Source organism: Moschus berezovskii, chromosome 20 (assembly GCF_049115385.1).
Source record: "Moschus berezovskii isolate FMDL1 chromosome 20, NW_MosBer_1.0, whole genome shotgun sequence".
Taxonomy (NCBI): domain Eukaryota; kingdom Metazoa; phylum Chordata; class Mammalia; order Artiodactyla; family Moschidae; genus Moschus; species Moschus berezovskii.
Genome location: NC_142479.1, coordinates 53,002,977 through 53,021,059, shown reverse-complemented (window position 1 = coordinate 53,021,059; position 18,083 = coordinate 53,002,977). Strand labels below are relative to the sequence as shown.

At 38.2% G+C, this 18,083-nt stretch overlaps 1 protein-coding gene and 1 long non-coding RNA gene across 2 annotated transcripts in view; one reads left to right on the top strand and one right to left on the bottom strand.

Annotated features, from left to right (window-relative positions):
• The window catches only part of LOC148774736 (uncharacterized), an 89,835-nt gene that overhangs the window by 46,794 nt on the left and 24,958 nt on the right, over nt 1-18,083 (bottom strand). The gene's annotated exons all lie outside the window — the stretch shown is intronic.
• KRT25 (keratin 25) lies at nt 309-8,036 on the top strand. Its single transcript, XM_055396936.2, has 8 exons — nt 309-876; nt 1,175-1,257; nt 1,796-1,952; nt 4,184-4,345; nt 4,431-4,556; nt 6,027-6,244; nt 6,746-6,813; nt 7,637-8,036. The coding sequence occupies exons 1-8, from the start codon at nt 385-387 to the stop codon at nt 7,744-7,746; spliced, it is 1,416 nt and encodes a 471-aa protein (XP_055252911.2). The 5' UTR covers nt 309-384; the 3' UTR covers nt 7,747-8,036.

Below are 18,083 nucleotides of genomic sequence, written 5' to 3'. Positions count from 1 at the left end.
ACAGAAGCAGTAAAAGTCTCAGAAACATCAAAATCTACCTTGACCTAACAGCCCAAAACCATGACGCCAGATTTTTATTCGGTGGTGGACTGGTGAGTTTTTATCTTCTAAGGAGGGAAGTGAGGAATGACTCACTTGCAATTTAAAAATGTAATAAGGAACCTGAAATTGCTCCACCCAGACCCATTTCTCAGATAACCACCAACCTGGGGGCAACTGCCCTCCTACAGAAATGAGCCGGGCAAAGTTAGATACTAATTAGGAAAATTCATCTAATTAAGCTAACTTGCTGAGGCTGGCAAGCGGTGTTTGACTCTATGTAGGCAGAATTTCATCCAAACACACTTGAGCATTGTCTATAAAAAGGACAACAGCCGAGCTGGGATGGGCAGTCACTCCATTCCGGCTTTCATAAATACATCTCTGCAACACTCCTGTCCTGATACCATGTCTCTTCGACTTCCCAGTGGATCCAGGAGGGCCAGTCCCCGTCCCACCACGGGCTCACTCAGGCTCTCCGGTGGGGGAGCCAGCTTTGGAGCTGGAAATGCTTGCAGCATGCCTGGAATTGGGAGCAGTTTCTCATGTGCCTTTGGGGGCAGCTCGTCAGGAGGAAACGCCTTGGGGGGCAATCCCTGTGCTGGCTTTACTGTGAATGAGGGGGGCCTCCTTTCTGGCAATGAGAAGGTGACCATGCAGAATCTCAATGACCGCCTCGCATCCTACCTGGAGAATGTTCGTGCCCTGGAGGAGGCCAATGCTGACCTGGAGCAGAAGATCAAGGGCTGGTATGAGAAATTTGGGCCTGGTTCTTGCCGTGGTCTTGATCATGACTACAGTAGATATTTCCCGATAATCGAGGATCTTAAAAACCAGGTAAGAAATTACACTTTGCTATCCTTTTTATGTACTTTTATTTCCAAATGTTCTTTTTCTTTCTTCACTGAATACTAAAAACATTTCTCATTCCTACTTGTGACTTCTTAAAGGGAATTTCAATTTAGCGTTGGAAATAAGCACTAAGTAGATTCAGTAGTTATGAAGAAAGTGTCACTATCTAGTAACTATATTAACTTGGATTATTTCCATTTCCTGATCTTAAACACACACACGCTTTTTGGTTTTTATCAGTTATGATAAATTGCCTCTAAAAAGTCAAACTCCCTGTTTCCAGATCATTGCTTCCACCACCAGCAATGCCAATGCTGTTCTGCAGATCGATAATGCCAGGCTGACCGCTGATGATTTCAGACTCAAGTAAGTAGCCTTACAGAGAGAAAAAAAAAAATTCACAAGGTCAATGAGAAGCATTCCATTAAATTTAGTTTTTGATCCCTCATTAAATATTACCAACTCTGGTTCCAACACTGTAAAACACTTGGACTTAAACAGAATGTTATTATTTTTTTACTCTTTGGCTATGAAATATAAAGTATGAACTGCTATCAAAGCAGTGTGCAAAACCCTAGTTCTTTTTCTGCCAAGGAACTATCTCAAAATAATTATGATACAATAAATTTTGAAAATGTCTCTTGTGACCAAATGTGTCACTTTATATTTTTTTAACTTTTTATTTTGTATTGGGTTATAGCTGATTAACAATGCTGTGATAGTTTCAAGTAAATAGCAAAGGGAGTCAGCCATACATATGCATGTACCCATTCTCCTCCAAACTCCCCTCCCATCTAGGCCAAATGTGTCACTCTAAAATTCCAGAATTCTAGTATTTGATCACTGATCAGTGACTACTTCTTCAACCATGAAATAAACTAGAAAATCATTAACCCTCTTTAAGGTATGAAAATGAGCTGGCTCTTCATCAGAGCGTAGAGAGTGATGTCAATGGGCTTCGCAGAGTTCTGGATGAAATCACCCTCTGCAGAACAGACCTGGAGATTCAGTATGAAACCCTGAGTGAAGAGCTGACTTACCTCAAAAAGAACCATAAAGAGGTAAGAGCTGACTGCCCACATATTGCCATCCCTCTTCAGACACTATCCATCTAACAGGAGATAATGGACTTGACTTCTTAAGTAAGAAATTGGCACTAAAGATCCGTGATCAGACAGACACGAGGCCTGAGTGGTTCGTAGCAGTGGTGAAGTATTAGTCCAGATTCACCTCTGATCTCACATTAAATTTCCCATGGCAGGGAGGGGGAAAGAATCTTCTTTTCCATACCGATCAGAGTTCCAAGAGCAATGTTTCAGCTAGGCAATTATGGCTAAGTTAAAATGGCATACTTAGGAGATTACATCTAATTAGATAAAATAAATATACTTTAAGGATATCTTAAAGAAACCAGATCTAGATTTCTGTAAAACAGTGGCAGATTTAAAACACTTAAACACTTACTTTGTACACACTTAAGCATATGTCCTTAATGTATAATCTTAATATATGTAATAGATATAAACTTAACATATATAAAATTAATGAGACTGAAACTAAACATATAAAAATGTACACTTCCAAATAAATATACATTTCCAAAGAGGTCACCATTGGAAGTCAGATTAAAAAATCAGACCATAGAGCCATGACTCTGGACACATTTGGGGGAATGCTTCCAGAACCACTGTTTTCTGAGAAATCTTTATTCTTTGAAATTGAATTTATTTTAAAATAGTCAAAAATGCTCTAAGAGTCATGCCAAACCTCAAAGCAGGAGATCAAGCTAAAAATGCAGTTTGATTAACCATGAGGCTGTCTTGAAACAATACCTACTTAAAGAACATTAATATGAACACACAGGTTCAGGAATGTTTATAGCCCATGGTAGCTATGTAATAATTTTTTTTTTAATCTTTGGCTGCACCACTCAGCATGTGGTATCTTAGTTCCCCAACCAGGGGTTGAACCCGTGCCCCCTGCAGTGGAAGCTCAGAGTCTTAACCACTGGACAACCAAGGAAATCCCTAAAACAAATTTTTGATGAATATAATTGATTTTTTTAAATGATTCACTCACAGACAGACCCACATGCATCTTTTTTAATCTTTTTCTTTTTCTGCTTGAACTGAGGAAGTTTACACTAAATCCTCAGAAGTAAAAACCCCACTTGGAGAAAGAGAAGGTATACAGATCACCAGGAAAAAAGAAAGCCTCATTATTGTCATTAGGTCCAATTCAGGGCCTGGGACATGGACAGGCAGGAGGGTTTCTGCAGTAGAGACCTAAGCTGATCCCTACTGTTTCAATGTACACAGTCTTAGCAGTGATGTCTGCTATCCACAACCTTAGAACTGAGTGCATCCCAACAGCCCACACCTCGGATGGGATAATAAGTAGACTTTGGCTGCAAAATTGATTCCAGCTTCTGTGATGATGACAACGATCATAATAACTAGCATTTCTTTAGCATTTATACACCAGATAGTATTACTAGGTCCTATCACTAATAATTCTTTCACATCTTTCAACCACCCAGAGAAGGATATTTTTTTATTCTTATTTTATCTGAAAATCAAGTCTAAAAAGTTAAGGATTTTCCCAAGTTCACTTAACCACTGTAGGGCAGAACCGGAGTCCATGCAGAGATCTGTCTGACACCCAAGTCCATCATGACACTAGTCCCTGTGTAAGCTTAATAGCTTAACCGACAGCTAGGATTCTTTACAGGAGTAGGTTCTCCCTTTATTAACTGCAAATAAACAAATATGTGTAAATTGTAAATATATAACAAATATTTGTTTATAATTATTCAGAATTCTTTAGACTCAGCTCTTGGATCATGTTCCTGCTGTCTGAGGTCAAGAGAGAGCTGATCAGAGAACACTTCAAAGCTGGTCTCTTAAGTAAAATGCAGACCAGTGCATCAAGGTGGAGACATTTCGGCCATAAATAAATAGAACAAGAGATAAGAATAACTACTTTTAAATATCTTAGGGACTTTCATTTGTGAAAGGAAGAAAGACTCTTTTCTGTGCAGCAGAACTAAAATCGATGAATTGGAGTTATAGGAGCAGGAATTAAATTGATCAGAAGGAAGAGCTTTGGAGCAATTAAAACTTTACAAGAATAAAATACATTACTTCATGAGACAGGAAATACGAAATGTAGAGGCAGCTGCACAGCCTGGGAGGTGTACCCAGAGAAACTCTTAAGAGCCCTACCAAACCTAAGCCTCTAGGACTTTCTAGACCTCCCTACACAGCTGAGCTGAACGCTCTTCCGCCTCCAGGAAATGCAGGTTCTGCAGTGTGCGGCCGGAGGCAACGTGAACGTGGAGATGAACGCAGCGCCCGGCGTGGACCTCACGGTTCTGCTGAACAACATGCGAGCCGAGTACGAAGCCCTGGCCGAGCAGAACCGCAGGGACGCTGAGGCTTGGTTCAACGAAAAGGTGAGCCTTAACCGGAAAACCTCCCCTCTGCTTTTGAGCACTGTTCACAAAACTAAGATGTGCTCCCTCCTTTACACCTCGATAGAGCGCTTCGCTGCAACAGCAGATCACTGAGGATGTGGGAGCCACCACCTCAGCCAGGAATGAGCTGACAGAGATGAAGCGCAACCTCCAAACACTAGAAATTGAACTCCAGTCTCTCCTAGCCACGGTATGAAAAGGCTGATCTCTTACCATCTCCTAGGTTATCTTTTTTTTCTTCTTTTTTTTTTAAATTGATGCATAGTTGATTTACAATACTGTGTTAGTTTGAGGTATAGAGCAAAGTGATTCAGATATATACATAGACTTTAGCTGCAAAACTGATTCCAACTTCTATGATATAATGATCATAATAACTAACATTCAATATGTGAATATTACATATATATCTTTTCCTGGTTCTTTTTCATTATGGATTATTACAAAATATTGAATATAGTTCCCTGTGCTATACAGTAGGACCTTGATGTTTATCTATTTTATATAAAGTAGTGTACATCTGTTAAGCCCAAGATCCTAATTTATCTCTTTTCCCCCTTCCCCCTTTGGTAACCATAAATTTGTTTTCTATGTCTGTGAGTCTGTTTCTGTTTTATAAATAAGTTCATTTGCGTCACTTTTTAGGTTCTACATATAAGTAATATATATTTATCTTTCTCTGACTCACTTCACGTATATGATAATCTCTAGTTGCGTCCATGTTGCTGCACATGGCATTATTTCATTCTCTTTTATGGCTAAGTAGTATTCCATTGTGTATATACACACCACATTTTCTTTATCCATTCATCTCTTGATGGCTACTTAGGTTCCTTCCATGTCTTGGCTACTGTAAATAGTATTGCTATGAACATTGGTGTGCATGTATCTTTTCAAGTTAATATTTTCTCTGGATATATGCCCAGGAGTGTGATTGCTGGATCATATAGTAACTCTATTTTTAGTTTTTTAAGGAACCTCCGTACTTTTTTTCCATAGTGGCTATACCAATTTACATTCCCACCAACAGTGTAGGAGGGTTCCTTTTTCTTCACACATTCTCCAATTTATTATTTGTAGACTTTTTGAGGATGGCCATTCTGACTGGTACGAGCTGATACTTCATTGTAGTTTTGATTTGCATTTCACTAATAATTAGTGATGTTGAGCATCTTTTCATATGCCTATTGGCCATCTGTATTTCTTATTTGGAGAAATGTTTACTTGAGTCTTCTGTACATTTTTTTATTGGGTTTTTTGTTTTATATTGAGCTGTAGGAGCTGTTTGTATATTTTGGAAATTAAGCTCCTATGTTCCCATTTTAAATGTGTGCCAGTTGATGTTAAAAGCCTTAACTGTGTTGAGAATATATCCATATATCCAAAAATATATGTTTTATGTAGTTAACTTAGAACATAAGAAAAGAATGGTATTTTATGTAACAGCTGAAATAGCATCATCGATATCTTTTGGCTTATTCTACCAAAAAATAAAATTTTGCTGATTTTTAAGAGTGTCATAGAGTGTCTTCTGAACTATGTGTCAATGTGAAATCTAACACAATTACAGGGAGAGGTAACAAAAGGAAAAAGTCATCTATCAAAGCAAATGTCTGCATATCTGTATATCCATCCCAGATTCTTTACTGTTTCCTAACAGAAACACTCCCTGGAGTGCTCCTTGACGGAGACGGAGGGCAACTACTGTACACAGTTGGCCCAGATCCAGGCTCAGATCGGGGCCCTGGAGGAGCAGCTGCACCAGGTCAGGACAGAGACTGAGGGCCAGAAACTGGAGTATGAACAGCTCCTGGACATCAAGGTCCACCTGGAAAAAGAAATTGAGACCTACTGTCTCCTCATTGGTGGAGATGATGGGTAAGTGGAATTCTTTACAGGAAAAAAGCAATATACCAAAATCTGCCTGAACTTAGATACCTGGAAAGTGAACATAAATTGAAATGACCATATTTATGATCATAATGCTAAATATTAAGCATGATACACTGCTGCCAATATACAAATTAGCCACATCTTACGAAACCAAGGTGCCACAAGCCCTATATTTAAGGTGAGAAGATTTTAAAAACCACATATTGTTGCTAAAGCAAAGTAGCTTCAACTGTGTGACCCACTGAAACTCTTCTCACCAAACAGCTAAAGAAAACAAGAGTAAAAAAAAGAGGGGGACTTCCCTGGCAGTCCAGTGTTAAGACACTATGCTTCCACTTCAGGGGGTGCAGGTTCAATCTCTGGTCAGGATACTATTAATAAGAGAACAAAAAAAAAAAAAAGAAAACAAAAGAGTGAATCTAGAGTTAAAGGATTTCTTTCTAAGTCACTCTCCTATGTGACATTTTCAACAAATTGTGTCCACAGGGCTTGCAAGTCTGGAGGTTACAAGTCTAAAGACTATGGAGCTGGAAATGTGGCAAACCAAATGAAAGGTAATTAAAATAGAATTCTGATTTTATGTTATTCTACTTCATTTTAAATGCACAGCTTGACTGTTTTCATATTTCCAGGCCTCGGTAAGAACATATGCAATAAAGGACTGTAGCAGATACCAGTGTGTGCTAGATGTCTAACTTTAGCGATGTGTGCTAATTTTAAACAAAGTGTTTTGTCATCACATTTTTAGTTAACCAAGAAATCAAAATTCCAAAAAAAATGAGTCTTTGTGCTTCCTGCATAGTCCTTTCTATATAAAAATTCTATTATTCCTTTAATTAATATAATATTATTATTATTCCACTTTTTTACCATGGTAAAATATACAGAACATAAAATTTCCTATCTTGACCATATTAAGTGTATAGTTCAGTGGCATTAAGTACTTTCACATTCTTGTATAACCATCATCACTGTCTACCTCTTTTCATCTTGTAAAATTGAACCTCCATTCCTGTTTAAAAAGAAAACTCCCCTTTTCTCCTCCTCCCTCCAGTTTCTTCAACTACCATTCTACTTTCTCTTGCTATGAATTTGACTACTCTAGGTACCTCATATAAGTGGAATCATACCGTATTTGTCTTTTTGTGATTGATTTATTTCTCTTAGCATAATACCCTCAAGACTCATCCATGTTGTAGCATGGGTCAGAATTTCCTCTTTTTAAGGTTGAATAATATTATACCGTATGGATAAACCATATTGTGTTGTCCATTTATCTATTAAGGGACACTTAGGTTCTTCCAAATTTTAGCTATTGTGATTCTATTCATCTTGTTTCAACTCTCTAAAAATTTCCTTTTAAATTTTGAATTTTAGATCCAGTCAAAGCCATTGTGGTTAAGAAAGTCCTTGAGGAGGTAGACCAGCGCAGCAAAATACTTACCACCAGGCTCCACTCCCTGGAAGAGAAATCTCAAAGCAATTAATCTGATATACAAGAGACAGCATATGCCAAAAACTCTCTGAGAAGAGAAGGCATAATATATCTGTCTGGGAAAATGAGCAAGTCTTTAAAAAAGGTCTTTCCTCTTATCTTCCTGTTACTGAAATATTATCTCTGTCTGGGCAATCATTCGCATTATCAATAGTATCTTCCCATTTAACTGGAAGAACACCACATATAAATATGATCACTCATTTGATTCCGTTCCGTCGCTCAGTCGTGTCCGACTCTATGCAACCCCGTGGACTGTAGGCTACCAGGCTTCTCCGTCCATGGGATTCTCCAGGCAAGAATACTGGAGTGGGTTACCATTTCCTTCTCCAACTCACTTGATTACCCTACAGAAAATGTTGTCAGTTCTTTTTAGTCAATAAACCTTCTTCCTTTAGCAAGTTATCACTGGTGGTATTGTCTTATCTTTAAAATGTTCATGTCTGTGGTACAGATATAAGAACATCTAACAGCTCTTGATCTGCATGAAAACTTTAAAAAATAATTAAGATTTCTCCCTGGATTTTCATGAGACCTTCCCAATAACTCAATATGAGATAAATTCAAAAAGAATAAAAATCCTTCCACTGAACCCCCAATCTGCCATCCTTTGACATATAGCAAGTCTATTCCTTTTCACAGTAGTACATTTCAGGTTCATCTATAAAACAATAACAGTACTTCTCTCAAGTGGTTATTGTAAAGATTAAACAAATAAATTATCATAAAGTACACTTGGGGTAAGCACTCAATAAATGTTCACTCATTTTTTAATACTCAATATTTATAGGGATTAATTTTCAGATCCCTTTTGAATAAATATTTAAACAATATTTCAAATATAAAGGAGGTTAATCAAAAGTTCTGGCTTAGAATTTAAGTTCTTTTAATGGAGTACTTCACTTGTATTACAAAGCACACTTAATGTTTTAACTCTCTTGATCAACATCTCCAAGAAAGGAAAATAAACTAGATAAACTGAAAACATAATTTCTTCAGATAAATATTACCCCTAGACATTCAGCTGACTCTTAATACTCTATAAATACCCATATTGTAATCCATTCATGGAAATTTGATTTCAAGATCCATCTAAAAGTATTAAGCAGATAATAATAATTATTATTAAGCAGATAATAAGCAATAGAGTTATCCTTGAATTATTTTTATTGTATTCTTCTAATGAATCCTAGGCAGAGGACACTAGAGCCAAAATGTCTAATTATGTTCCCTATTAGATTATAAGAAATACAAATATTACAATATTAACTAGTCTGGAAGCATTTGAGAGGAGGAGAGCTTACTTTACACATTTTTACCATCTCCACACCACTGCCAAACCCATGCCTTGTACCATTGCTGCCCAATAACTGTTTCAACGATAAGTGTTTGCCTTGACCTGAAAGAGGGGACTCTGGGCCCCTAAGCCACATTTCTCTGATGGCAGAGGACAAAAAAAAGAGGAGATAGATGGGTACCTAAGGAGGAAAAGGGGCATAATAGGTCCCTAGATGGACCAAGGCTCTGTGCCCCTATATCCCTCAAGGTGAGGGGTCTTACAGAAGTAGAAGATATTAAGAAGTGGTGGCAAGAATACACAGAAGAACTATAAAGAAAAGATCTTCACAACCCAGATAATCACGATGGTATGATCACTCACTTAGAGCCAGACATCCTGGAATGTGAAGTCAAGTGGGCCTTAGGAAACATCACTACAAACAAAGCTAGTGGAGGTTATGGAATTCCACTTGAGTTATTTCAAATCCTAAAAGATAATGCTGTGAAAGTGCTGCACTCAGTATGCCAGCAAATTTGGAAAACTCAGCAGTGGCCACAGGACTGGAAAAGGTCAGTTTTCATTCCAATCCTAAAGAAAGGCAATGCCAAAGAATGCTCAAACTACCGCAAATTGCACTCATCTCACATGCTAGTAAAGGATACTCAAAATTCTCCAAGTCAGGCTTCAATAGTACATGTACCATGAACTTCTAGATGTGCAAGCTGGATTTAGAAAACGCAGAGGAACCAGAGATCAAATTGCCAACATCCATTGGATCATAGAAAAAGCAAGAGAATTCGGGAGAAATATTTCCTTCTACTTTATTGACTATGCCAAAGCCTTTGACTGTGTGGACCACAATAAACTCTGGAAAATTCTTCAAGAGATGGGAATACCAGACCACCTGACCTGCCTCTTGAGAAATCTGTATGCAGGTCAGGAAGCAACAGTAAGAACTGGACATGGAACAACAGACTGGTTCCAAATCAGGAAAGGAGTACGTCAAGGCTCTATATTGTCACCCTGTTTATTTAACTTATATGCAGAGTACATCATAAGAAATGCTGGGCTGGATGAAGCACAAGCTGGAATCAAGATTTCTGGGAGAAATATCAATAACCTCAGATATGCAGATGACACCACCCTTACGGCAAAAACAAAGAAGAACTAAAGTTGATGAAAGTGAAAGAGGAGAGGGAAGAAGTTGGCTTAAAACTCAACATTCAGAAAACTATGATCATGGCATCCGGTCCCATCACTTCATGGCAAGTAGATGGGGAAACAGTGGATGACTTTATTTTGGGGGGGCTCCAAAATCACTGTACATGGTGACTGCAACCATGAAATTAAAAGACGCTTGCTCCTAGGAAGAAAAGTTATGACTAACCTAGACAGCATATTACAAAGCAGAGACATTACTTTGCCAACAAAGGTCCGTCTAGTCAAGGCTATGGTTTTTCCAGTAGTCATGTATGGATGTGAGAATTGGACTATAAGGAAAGCTGAGTGCCGAATAATTGATTCTTTTGAACTGTGGTGTTGGAGAAGACTCTTAGGAGTCCCTTGGACTGCGAGGAGACCCAAGCTGTCCATCCTAAAGGTAATCAGTCCTGAATATTCCTTGGAAGGACTGAACTGAAGCTGAAACTCCAATACTTTGGCCACCTGATGTGAAGAACTGACTTTTAAAAAGACCCTGATGCTGGGAAACATTGAAGGCAAGAGGAGAAGGGGACAACAGAGGATGAGATGGCTGGATGGCATCACCAACTCAATGGACATAAGTTTTAGTAAACTCCAGGCATTGGCGATAGACAGGGAGGCCTGGTGTGCTGCAGTCCATGGGGTCGCAAAGAGTCAGACACAACTGAGCGACTGAACTGAACTGAACTGAGGGGTCTTAATGTCTCTCCAAGAGCCAGACCCCTGTTCAAGATGTATGTCTGCTAAGTAGCTTCAGTCATGTCCAGATCTTTGCAACCCCATGGACGGTAGCCCATGGGGCTGCTCTGTCCATGGGATTCTCCAGGCAAGAATACTGGAGTGAATTGCCTTTCACTTCTCAAGGGAATCTTCCCAAACCAGGGATCAAACCTGCGTCTCTTACATCTCTTGAATTGGCGGGTGGGTTCTTTACCATTAGCACCACCTGGGAAGCCCTTGTTCAAGATTAAATACTATTTATCCACATGAGATGTTGCAAGCTGATAAGCTTTACTGAAGAAAAAAATTATATTAAAGGGAATGAAAGTGATTAGGATGTATGCTTATAAGTACAAAGAAAAAGAAGTGAGGTTACTTTAAAACTGGGGTTTTCCAATTGGCACCTTGCTTTAGTCTTGTTTTCCAGTTTGTGCTTTAGTTAGTCTTGTTCAGATAGATATAATTTTTGGTTTCCTTTATTCTCTGGGTCGATCTATTTTATTTTTGTTGGACTGTTTTGATTCTGTTTATGGGTGTATATGTATATGTGTATATTCAGTCACACATTTTGTTGTTATAAGCATATGCCTCTACATTGGGCTTTTGCAGTTCTGAGGAGTTTTCCTTTTTCGTTGTTTTTTTTTTTTCTTTTTTTAATTTAAATTTTTAATTGTTTTAAACCTATTATATTTTTCTACATTTATTCCTTTGTTTGCCTTTCCTGCTGTTCTTTTCCCCTTGCAGTTAATCTTTAATGTATATGAATCTTCTTCATCTACCTCTATTTAACTTTGCATACCTATTCTTTCTTTCTTTTCTTTCTTTCCGTTCCTCTCAACATATTTGTTAGTTCCATTTTCATTGCTTTATTCCCCACTTGGCACCTTGCTTTAGTTTTGTTTTCCAGTCTGTGCTTTAGTTAGCTTTATTCTTAACTGGTAAATATAATTTTTTTTATTTCCTCTGTTCATCAGGTCAATCTACTGTACTTTATTTTTGTTGGATTGTTTTGACTTTGTTCACTCCAGTACTCTTGCCTGGAGAATCCCATGGATGGAGGAGCCTGGTGGGCTGCAGTCCGTGGGGTCGCTAAGGGTCGGACACGACTGAGCGACTTCACTTTCACTTTTCACCTTCACACATTGGAGAAGGAAATGGCAACCCACTCCAGTGTTCTTGCCTGGAGAATCCCAGGGACGGGGGAGCCTGGTGGGCTTCCATCTATGGGGTCACACAGAGTTGGACACGACTGAAGTGACTTAGCAGCAGCAGCAGCAGCAGCAGCAGCAGCAGCAGCATGGGTGTATATGTATATGTGTATATTACATTATTTTAATTATTATTTGCCTGATTTTGTACCTGCCACTTGTCTGGGGTTCATCTTTAGTTTCTCATTTTTGGATATTTATTTTAATCTCACTCAATGCCATAACAAACCACTTGTGGAATCTTTGCTCCTGACCATAGATCAAGCTCTGAGCCTTTGGAGTAGGACCACTGACTCCAAGACCCTAGACTACAAGAGAACTAACCCTAGGGAGTATCAAATAGTGAGAACTCACACAAATGAAACCACTTGAATACAAGACCCAGCATCACCCAACCACCAGTAGCACCCTGTGTAGGATGCCTCATCTAAACAACAAACAAAACAAAATCATCAGCAGACAGGATTACCACCTCACTCAACCTTGCCTCTCAGAGGAAAAACAAACAAACAGACAAAAACTCAGCACAAATCTCACCCTGTATGAAGTTTACACAAACCACATTAGGAGGACAGAAACCAAAAGGAAGAAAGAATTCAACCTTTTTCAAGGAAAGAATTCAACTTTCCTTGAAGCTTGGGAAAAGGAGACCTCAAACACAATAAGTTAAAAAAATAATAATAATGAAAAGGCAGAGAAATATCACACAAATGAAGGAACAAACTAGAAACACGGAAGTCTGAATAAATGAAGAGGAAATAAGCAAACTACCTGAAAAAGAATTCAGAATAATGATAGTAAAGATGATCAAAAACCTTGACAACAAAATGGAGAAAATGCAAGAATCAATTCACAAAGACCAGGAAGAATTAAAGAATAAACAAAGAGACAAACAACACAATTACTGAAATTAAAAATACTCTAGAAGGAATCAATAGCAGAACGAATCAGTGAGCTGGAAGATAAAATGGTGGAAATAACTTCTGAAGAGCAGAATAAAGTAAAAAGATTGAAAAGAACTGAGGATAGTCTCAGAGACCTCAGGGACAATATCAAACACACCAACATTCAAATTATAGGGGTCCCAGAAGAAGAAAAGAAAAAGAAAGGAAATGAGAAAATGTTTGAAGAGATTATAGTTGAAAATTTCCCCAACATGGAAAAGGAAATAGTCCATCAAGTCCAAGAGGTACCAAGAATCCCATACAGGATAAATCAAAGGAGAAACATGCCAAGACACATACTAATCAAACTAACAAAGACTAAACACAAAGAAAGAATATCAAAAGCAGCAAGGGAGAAGCAACAAGTAACATACAAGGGAAACCCCATAAGCTTAACAGCTGATCTTTCAGCAGAAACTCTGCAGGCCTGAAGGGAATAGCAGGATATATTCAATGTATTGAAAGGGAAAAATCTACAACCAAGGTTACTGTACTGAGCAGGATCTCATTCAAAATTGATGGAGAAATAAAAAGCTTTTCAGACAAGCAAAAGTTAGGAGAATTCAGTACCACCAAACCAGCTTTACAACAAATGTTACAGGGACTTATATAGTCAAGAAATACAAGATAAGAAAAAAGATCTGCAAAATCAACCCCCAAATATTAAGAAAATGGCAATAGGAACATATGTATCAATAATTACTTTAAACGTAAATGGATTAAATGCTCCAACCAAAAGACACAGACTGGTTGAATGGATACAAAAACAAGACCCATATATATACTGTCTACAAGAAACCCATTTTAGGCCTCAAGACACATATAGACTGAAAGTAAGAGGATGGAAAAATACATTCCATGCAAATGGGAAGCAAAAGAAAGCTGGAGTAGTAATCCTACTATCAGACAAAATAGACCTTAAAGAATATTACAAGAGATAAGGAAGGACACTACATAATGATCAAGGGATCAATCCAAGAGGAAGACATAACAATGGTAAATATCTATGCACCCAACATAGGAGCACTTCAATACATAAGACAAACACTAACAGACATAAAAGGAGAAACTGGCAGTAACACAATAACAGTAGGAGACTTCAACACCCTACTCACATCAATGGAAAGATCATCAAAACAGAAAATTAATAAGGAAACACAAGTCTTAAGTGATACATTAGATGAGATGGAGCTCATTGATATCTTCAGGACATTCCACCCAAATGCAGAATACACCTTCTTCTCAAGTGCACATGGAACATTCTGCAGGATAGACCACATCTTGGGTCACAAATCAAAAACCTCAGTAAATTTAAGAAAACTGGAATCATATCAAGCATATTCTCTGACCACAATGCTATGAGACTAGATATCAATTACAAGAAAAAGAAACTGTAAGAAACACAAACATATGGAGATTAAACAACATGTTTCTAGGTAACCAACAGATTACTGAAGAAATCAAAAAGGAAATTAAAACATTTCTAGAAACAAATGTCAATGAAAACACAATAACTCAAAACCTATGGGATGCAGCAAAAGCAGTACTAAGAGGGAAGTTTATAGCAATACAATCCTACCTCAAGAAACAAGAAAAACATCAAATAGACAACCTAACTTTACACCTAAAACAACTGGAAAAAGAAGAACAAAAGCCCCCAAAATTAGTAGAAGGAAACAAATCATAAAGATCTGAGCAGAAATAAATGAAAAAGAAATGAAAGAAACAATAGTAAAGATAAACAAAACTAAAATCTGGTTCTTTGAGAAGGTAAACAAAATCGACCAGCCTTTAGCCAGACTCATCCAGAAGAAAAGAGAGAAGAATCAATTCAACAAAATTAGAAATGAAAAAGGAGAGGTTACAACAGACAATGCAGAAACACAAAGGATTATAAGAGACTATTATGAACCACTATATGGCAATAAAATGGGTAACCTGGAAGAAATGGACAGATTCTTAGAAAAGTTCAATCTTCCAAGACTGAACCAGGAAGAAATAGAAATTATTAACAACCCAATTACAAGCACTGAAATTGAAGCTGTGATCCAAAATCTCCCAAAAAAACAAAGGCCCAGGACCAGATGGCTTCACAGAAGAATTCTATCAAACATTTAGAGAAGAGCTAATGCCTATCCTCTAAAACTCTTTCCAAAAATTGCAGAGGAAGGAACACTTCCAAACTCATTCTACGAGGCCATCATCACCCTGATACAAAAAGCAGACAAAGACAACACAAAAAAAGAAAACTACAGGCCAACATCACTGGTGAACATAGATGCAAAACTTCTCAACAAAATTTTAGCAAACAGAATTCAGCAACACATCAAAAAGCCCAGAAATAAACCCATTCACCTATGGGTACCTTATTTTTGACAAAGGAGGAAAGAATATACAATGGGGCAAAGACAGCCTCTTCAATAAATGGTGCTGGGAAAACTGGACAGCTACATGTAAAAGAATGAAATTAGAATGCCTCCTAACACCGTACACAAAGATAAACTCAAAATGGATTAAAAACTGAAATGTAAAACCAGTTTTCTCTGAGAGGAAACTTAGGCAGAACACTCGATGACATAAATCGAAGCAAGATTCTCTATGACCCACCTCCTAGAGTAATGGAAATAAAAACCAAAGTAAACAGGTGGGACCTGATTAAACTTAAAAGCTTTTGCACAGCAAAGGAAACTATAAGCAAGGTGAAAAGACAACCCTCAGAATGGGAGAAAATAATAGCAAATGTAACTACTGACAAAGGATTAATTTCCAAAATATACAAGCAGCTCATACAACTCAATACCAGAAAAACAAACAACCCAATCAAAAAGTGAGGAAAAGACCTAAACAGACATTTCTCCAAAGAAAACATACAGATGGCTAACAAACACATGAAAAGATGCTCAACATTGCTCATTATTAGAGAAATGCAAAATCAAAACTACAATGAGCTATCACCTCACACCAGTCAGAATGGCCATCATAAAAATGTCTACAAACAATAAGTGCTGGAAAGGGTGTGGAGAAAAGAGAACGCTCTTGCACTGTTGGTGGGAATGTAAATTGATACAGCCACTATGGAAGACGGTATGGAGATCATCAGTTCAGTTCAGTCCAGTCGCTCAGTAGTGTCCAACTCTCCGCGACCCCATGAATCACAACACGCCAGGCCTCCCTGTCCATCACCAACTCCCGGAGTTCACTCAAACTCATGTCCACAGAGTCGGTGATGCCATCCAGCCATCTCATTCTCTGTCGTCCCTGTCTCCTCCTTCCCCCAACCTTTCCCAGCATCAGAGTCTTTTCCAGTGAGTCAACTCGTTGCATGAGGTGGCCAAAGTATTGCAGTTTCAACTTTAGCATCAGTCCTTCCAATGAACACCCAGGATTGATCTCCTTTAGAATGGACTGGTTAGATCTCCTTGCAGTACAAGCAACTCTCAAGAGTCTTCTCCAACAGCACAGTTCAAAACCATCAATTCTTCAGCGATCAGCTTTCTTCACAGTCCAACTCTCACATCCATACATGACCACGGGAAAAACCATAGCCTTGACTAGATGGACCTTTGTTGGCAAAGTAATGTCTCTGCTTTTTAATATACTATCAAGGTTGGTCATAACTTTCCTTCCAAGGAGTAAGCGTCTTTTAATTTCATGGCTGCAATCAGCATCTTCAGTGATTCATATGACCCAGCAAACCCACTCTTAGGCATATACCCTAAGGAAACCAAAATTGAAAAAGACACTTGTATCCCATTGTTCATTACAGCACTACTTACGACAGCTAGAACATGGAGGCAACCTAGATGTCCATCAACAGATAAATGGATAAAGAAGTTGTGGTACATATACACAATGGAATATTACTCAGCCATTAAAAGGAGAGCATTTGAGTCATTTCTAATGAGGTGGATGAACCTAGAATGTATTATACAAAATGAAGTAAGTCAGAAAGAGAAAGATAAATATCTTATTCTAACACATATACACAGAACCTAGAAAAATGGTACTGAATACTTACATGGCAGGGGAGATACCATGATCATGAAAGATGGTACTTAAGAATTTATTTACAGAAGCAGACATAGAGAATAGACCTATGGACATGGGGAGAGGGGAGGAGAGGGTGAGATGTATGGAAAGAGTAACATGGAAACTTATATTCAGTTCAGTCGCTCTGTCGTGTCCGACTCTCCGCGACCCCATGAATCACAGCACGCCAGGCCTCCCTGTCCATCACCAACTCCCAGAGTTCACTCAAAAATAGATAGCCAACAGAAATTTGCTGTATGGCTAAGGAAACTCAAACAGGGGCCCTGTATCAACCTAGAGTGGTGGGATGAGGAGGGATATGGAAGGGAGGTTCAAAAAGGAGGGGATACATGTATACCTATGGCTGATTCATGTTGAGGTTTGACAGAAAACAATAAAATTCTGTAAAGCAATTTTCCTTCAATAAAAAATAATTAAATAAAAGAAATTTTAAAAGACAAGCCAAAAAAAAAAAAAAATGGGGCTTCCCAGGTGGCTCAGTGGTAAAGCTCCTGCCTGCCAATGCAGGAGACAAAAGAGATTCATGTTCCATCCCTGGATCAGGAAGATCCTCTAGAGGAGGAAATGGCAACCCACTCCAGTATTCTTGCCTGGAAAATCCCATGGGTAAGAGGAGCCTGGTGGGCTATAGTCCATAGATTACAAAGAGTCAGACGCAACTGAGTATGTATTTTAAAACTGGGGAATGTCAACCCTTAAGAAGTAGTTGGAGGGACAAAAATCTTTGAATGACAATAAATAGGAACAGTCAAAGAGGTAAAAAGAATCAGTATAGGAGATTGTTTTGATTGATTCTCCTACTGGGAACAACTAAAAACTCTGTACAAAATCCTTTATAAATATTTTTAAAAGCATTAATGAACTGGTACTAACAAAGAAATTCAGGTCAACCACTACATGAAGGAGAGAACCTAAGAGGTAAATA

Coding starts and splice junctions, on each gene's coding strand:
- KRT25 (XM_055396936.2), top strand. CDS start 385: ATGGGCAGTCACTCCATTCCGGCTTTCATAAATACATCTCTGCAACAC. Junction 877..1,174: donor TCGAGGATCTTAAAAACCAG/GTAAGAAATTAC, acceptor CCCTGTTTCCAG/ATCATTGCTTCCACCACCAG. Junction 4,557..6,026: donor TCCAGTCTCTCCTAGCCACG/GTATGAAAAGGC, acceptor GTTTCCTAACAG/AAACACTCCCTGGAGTGCTC.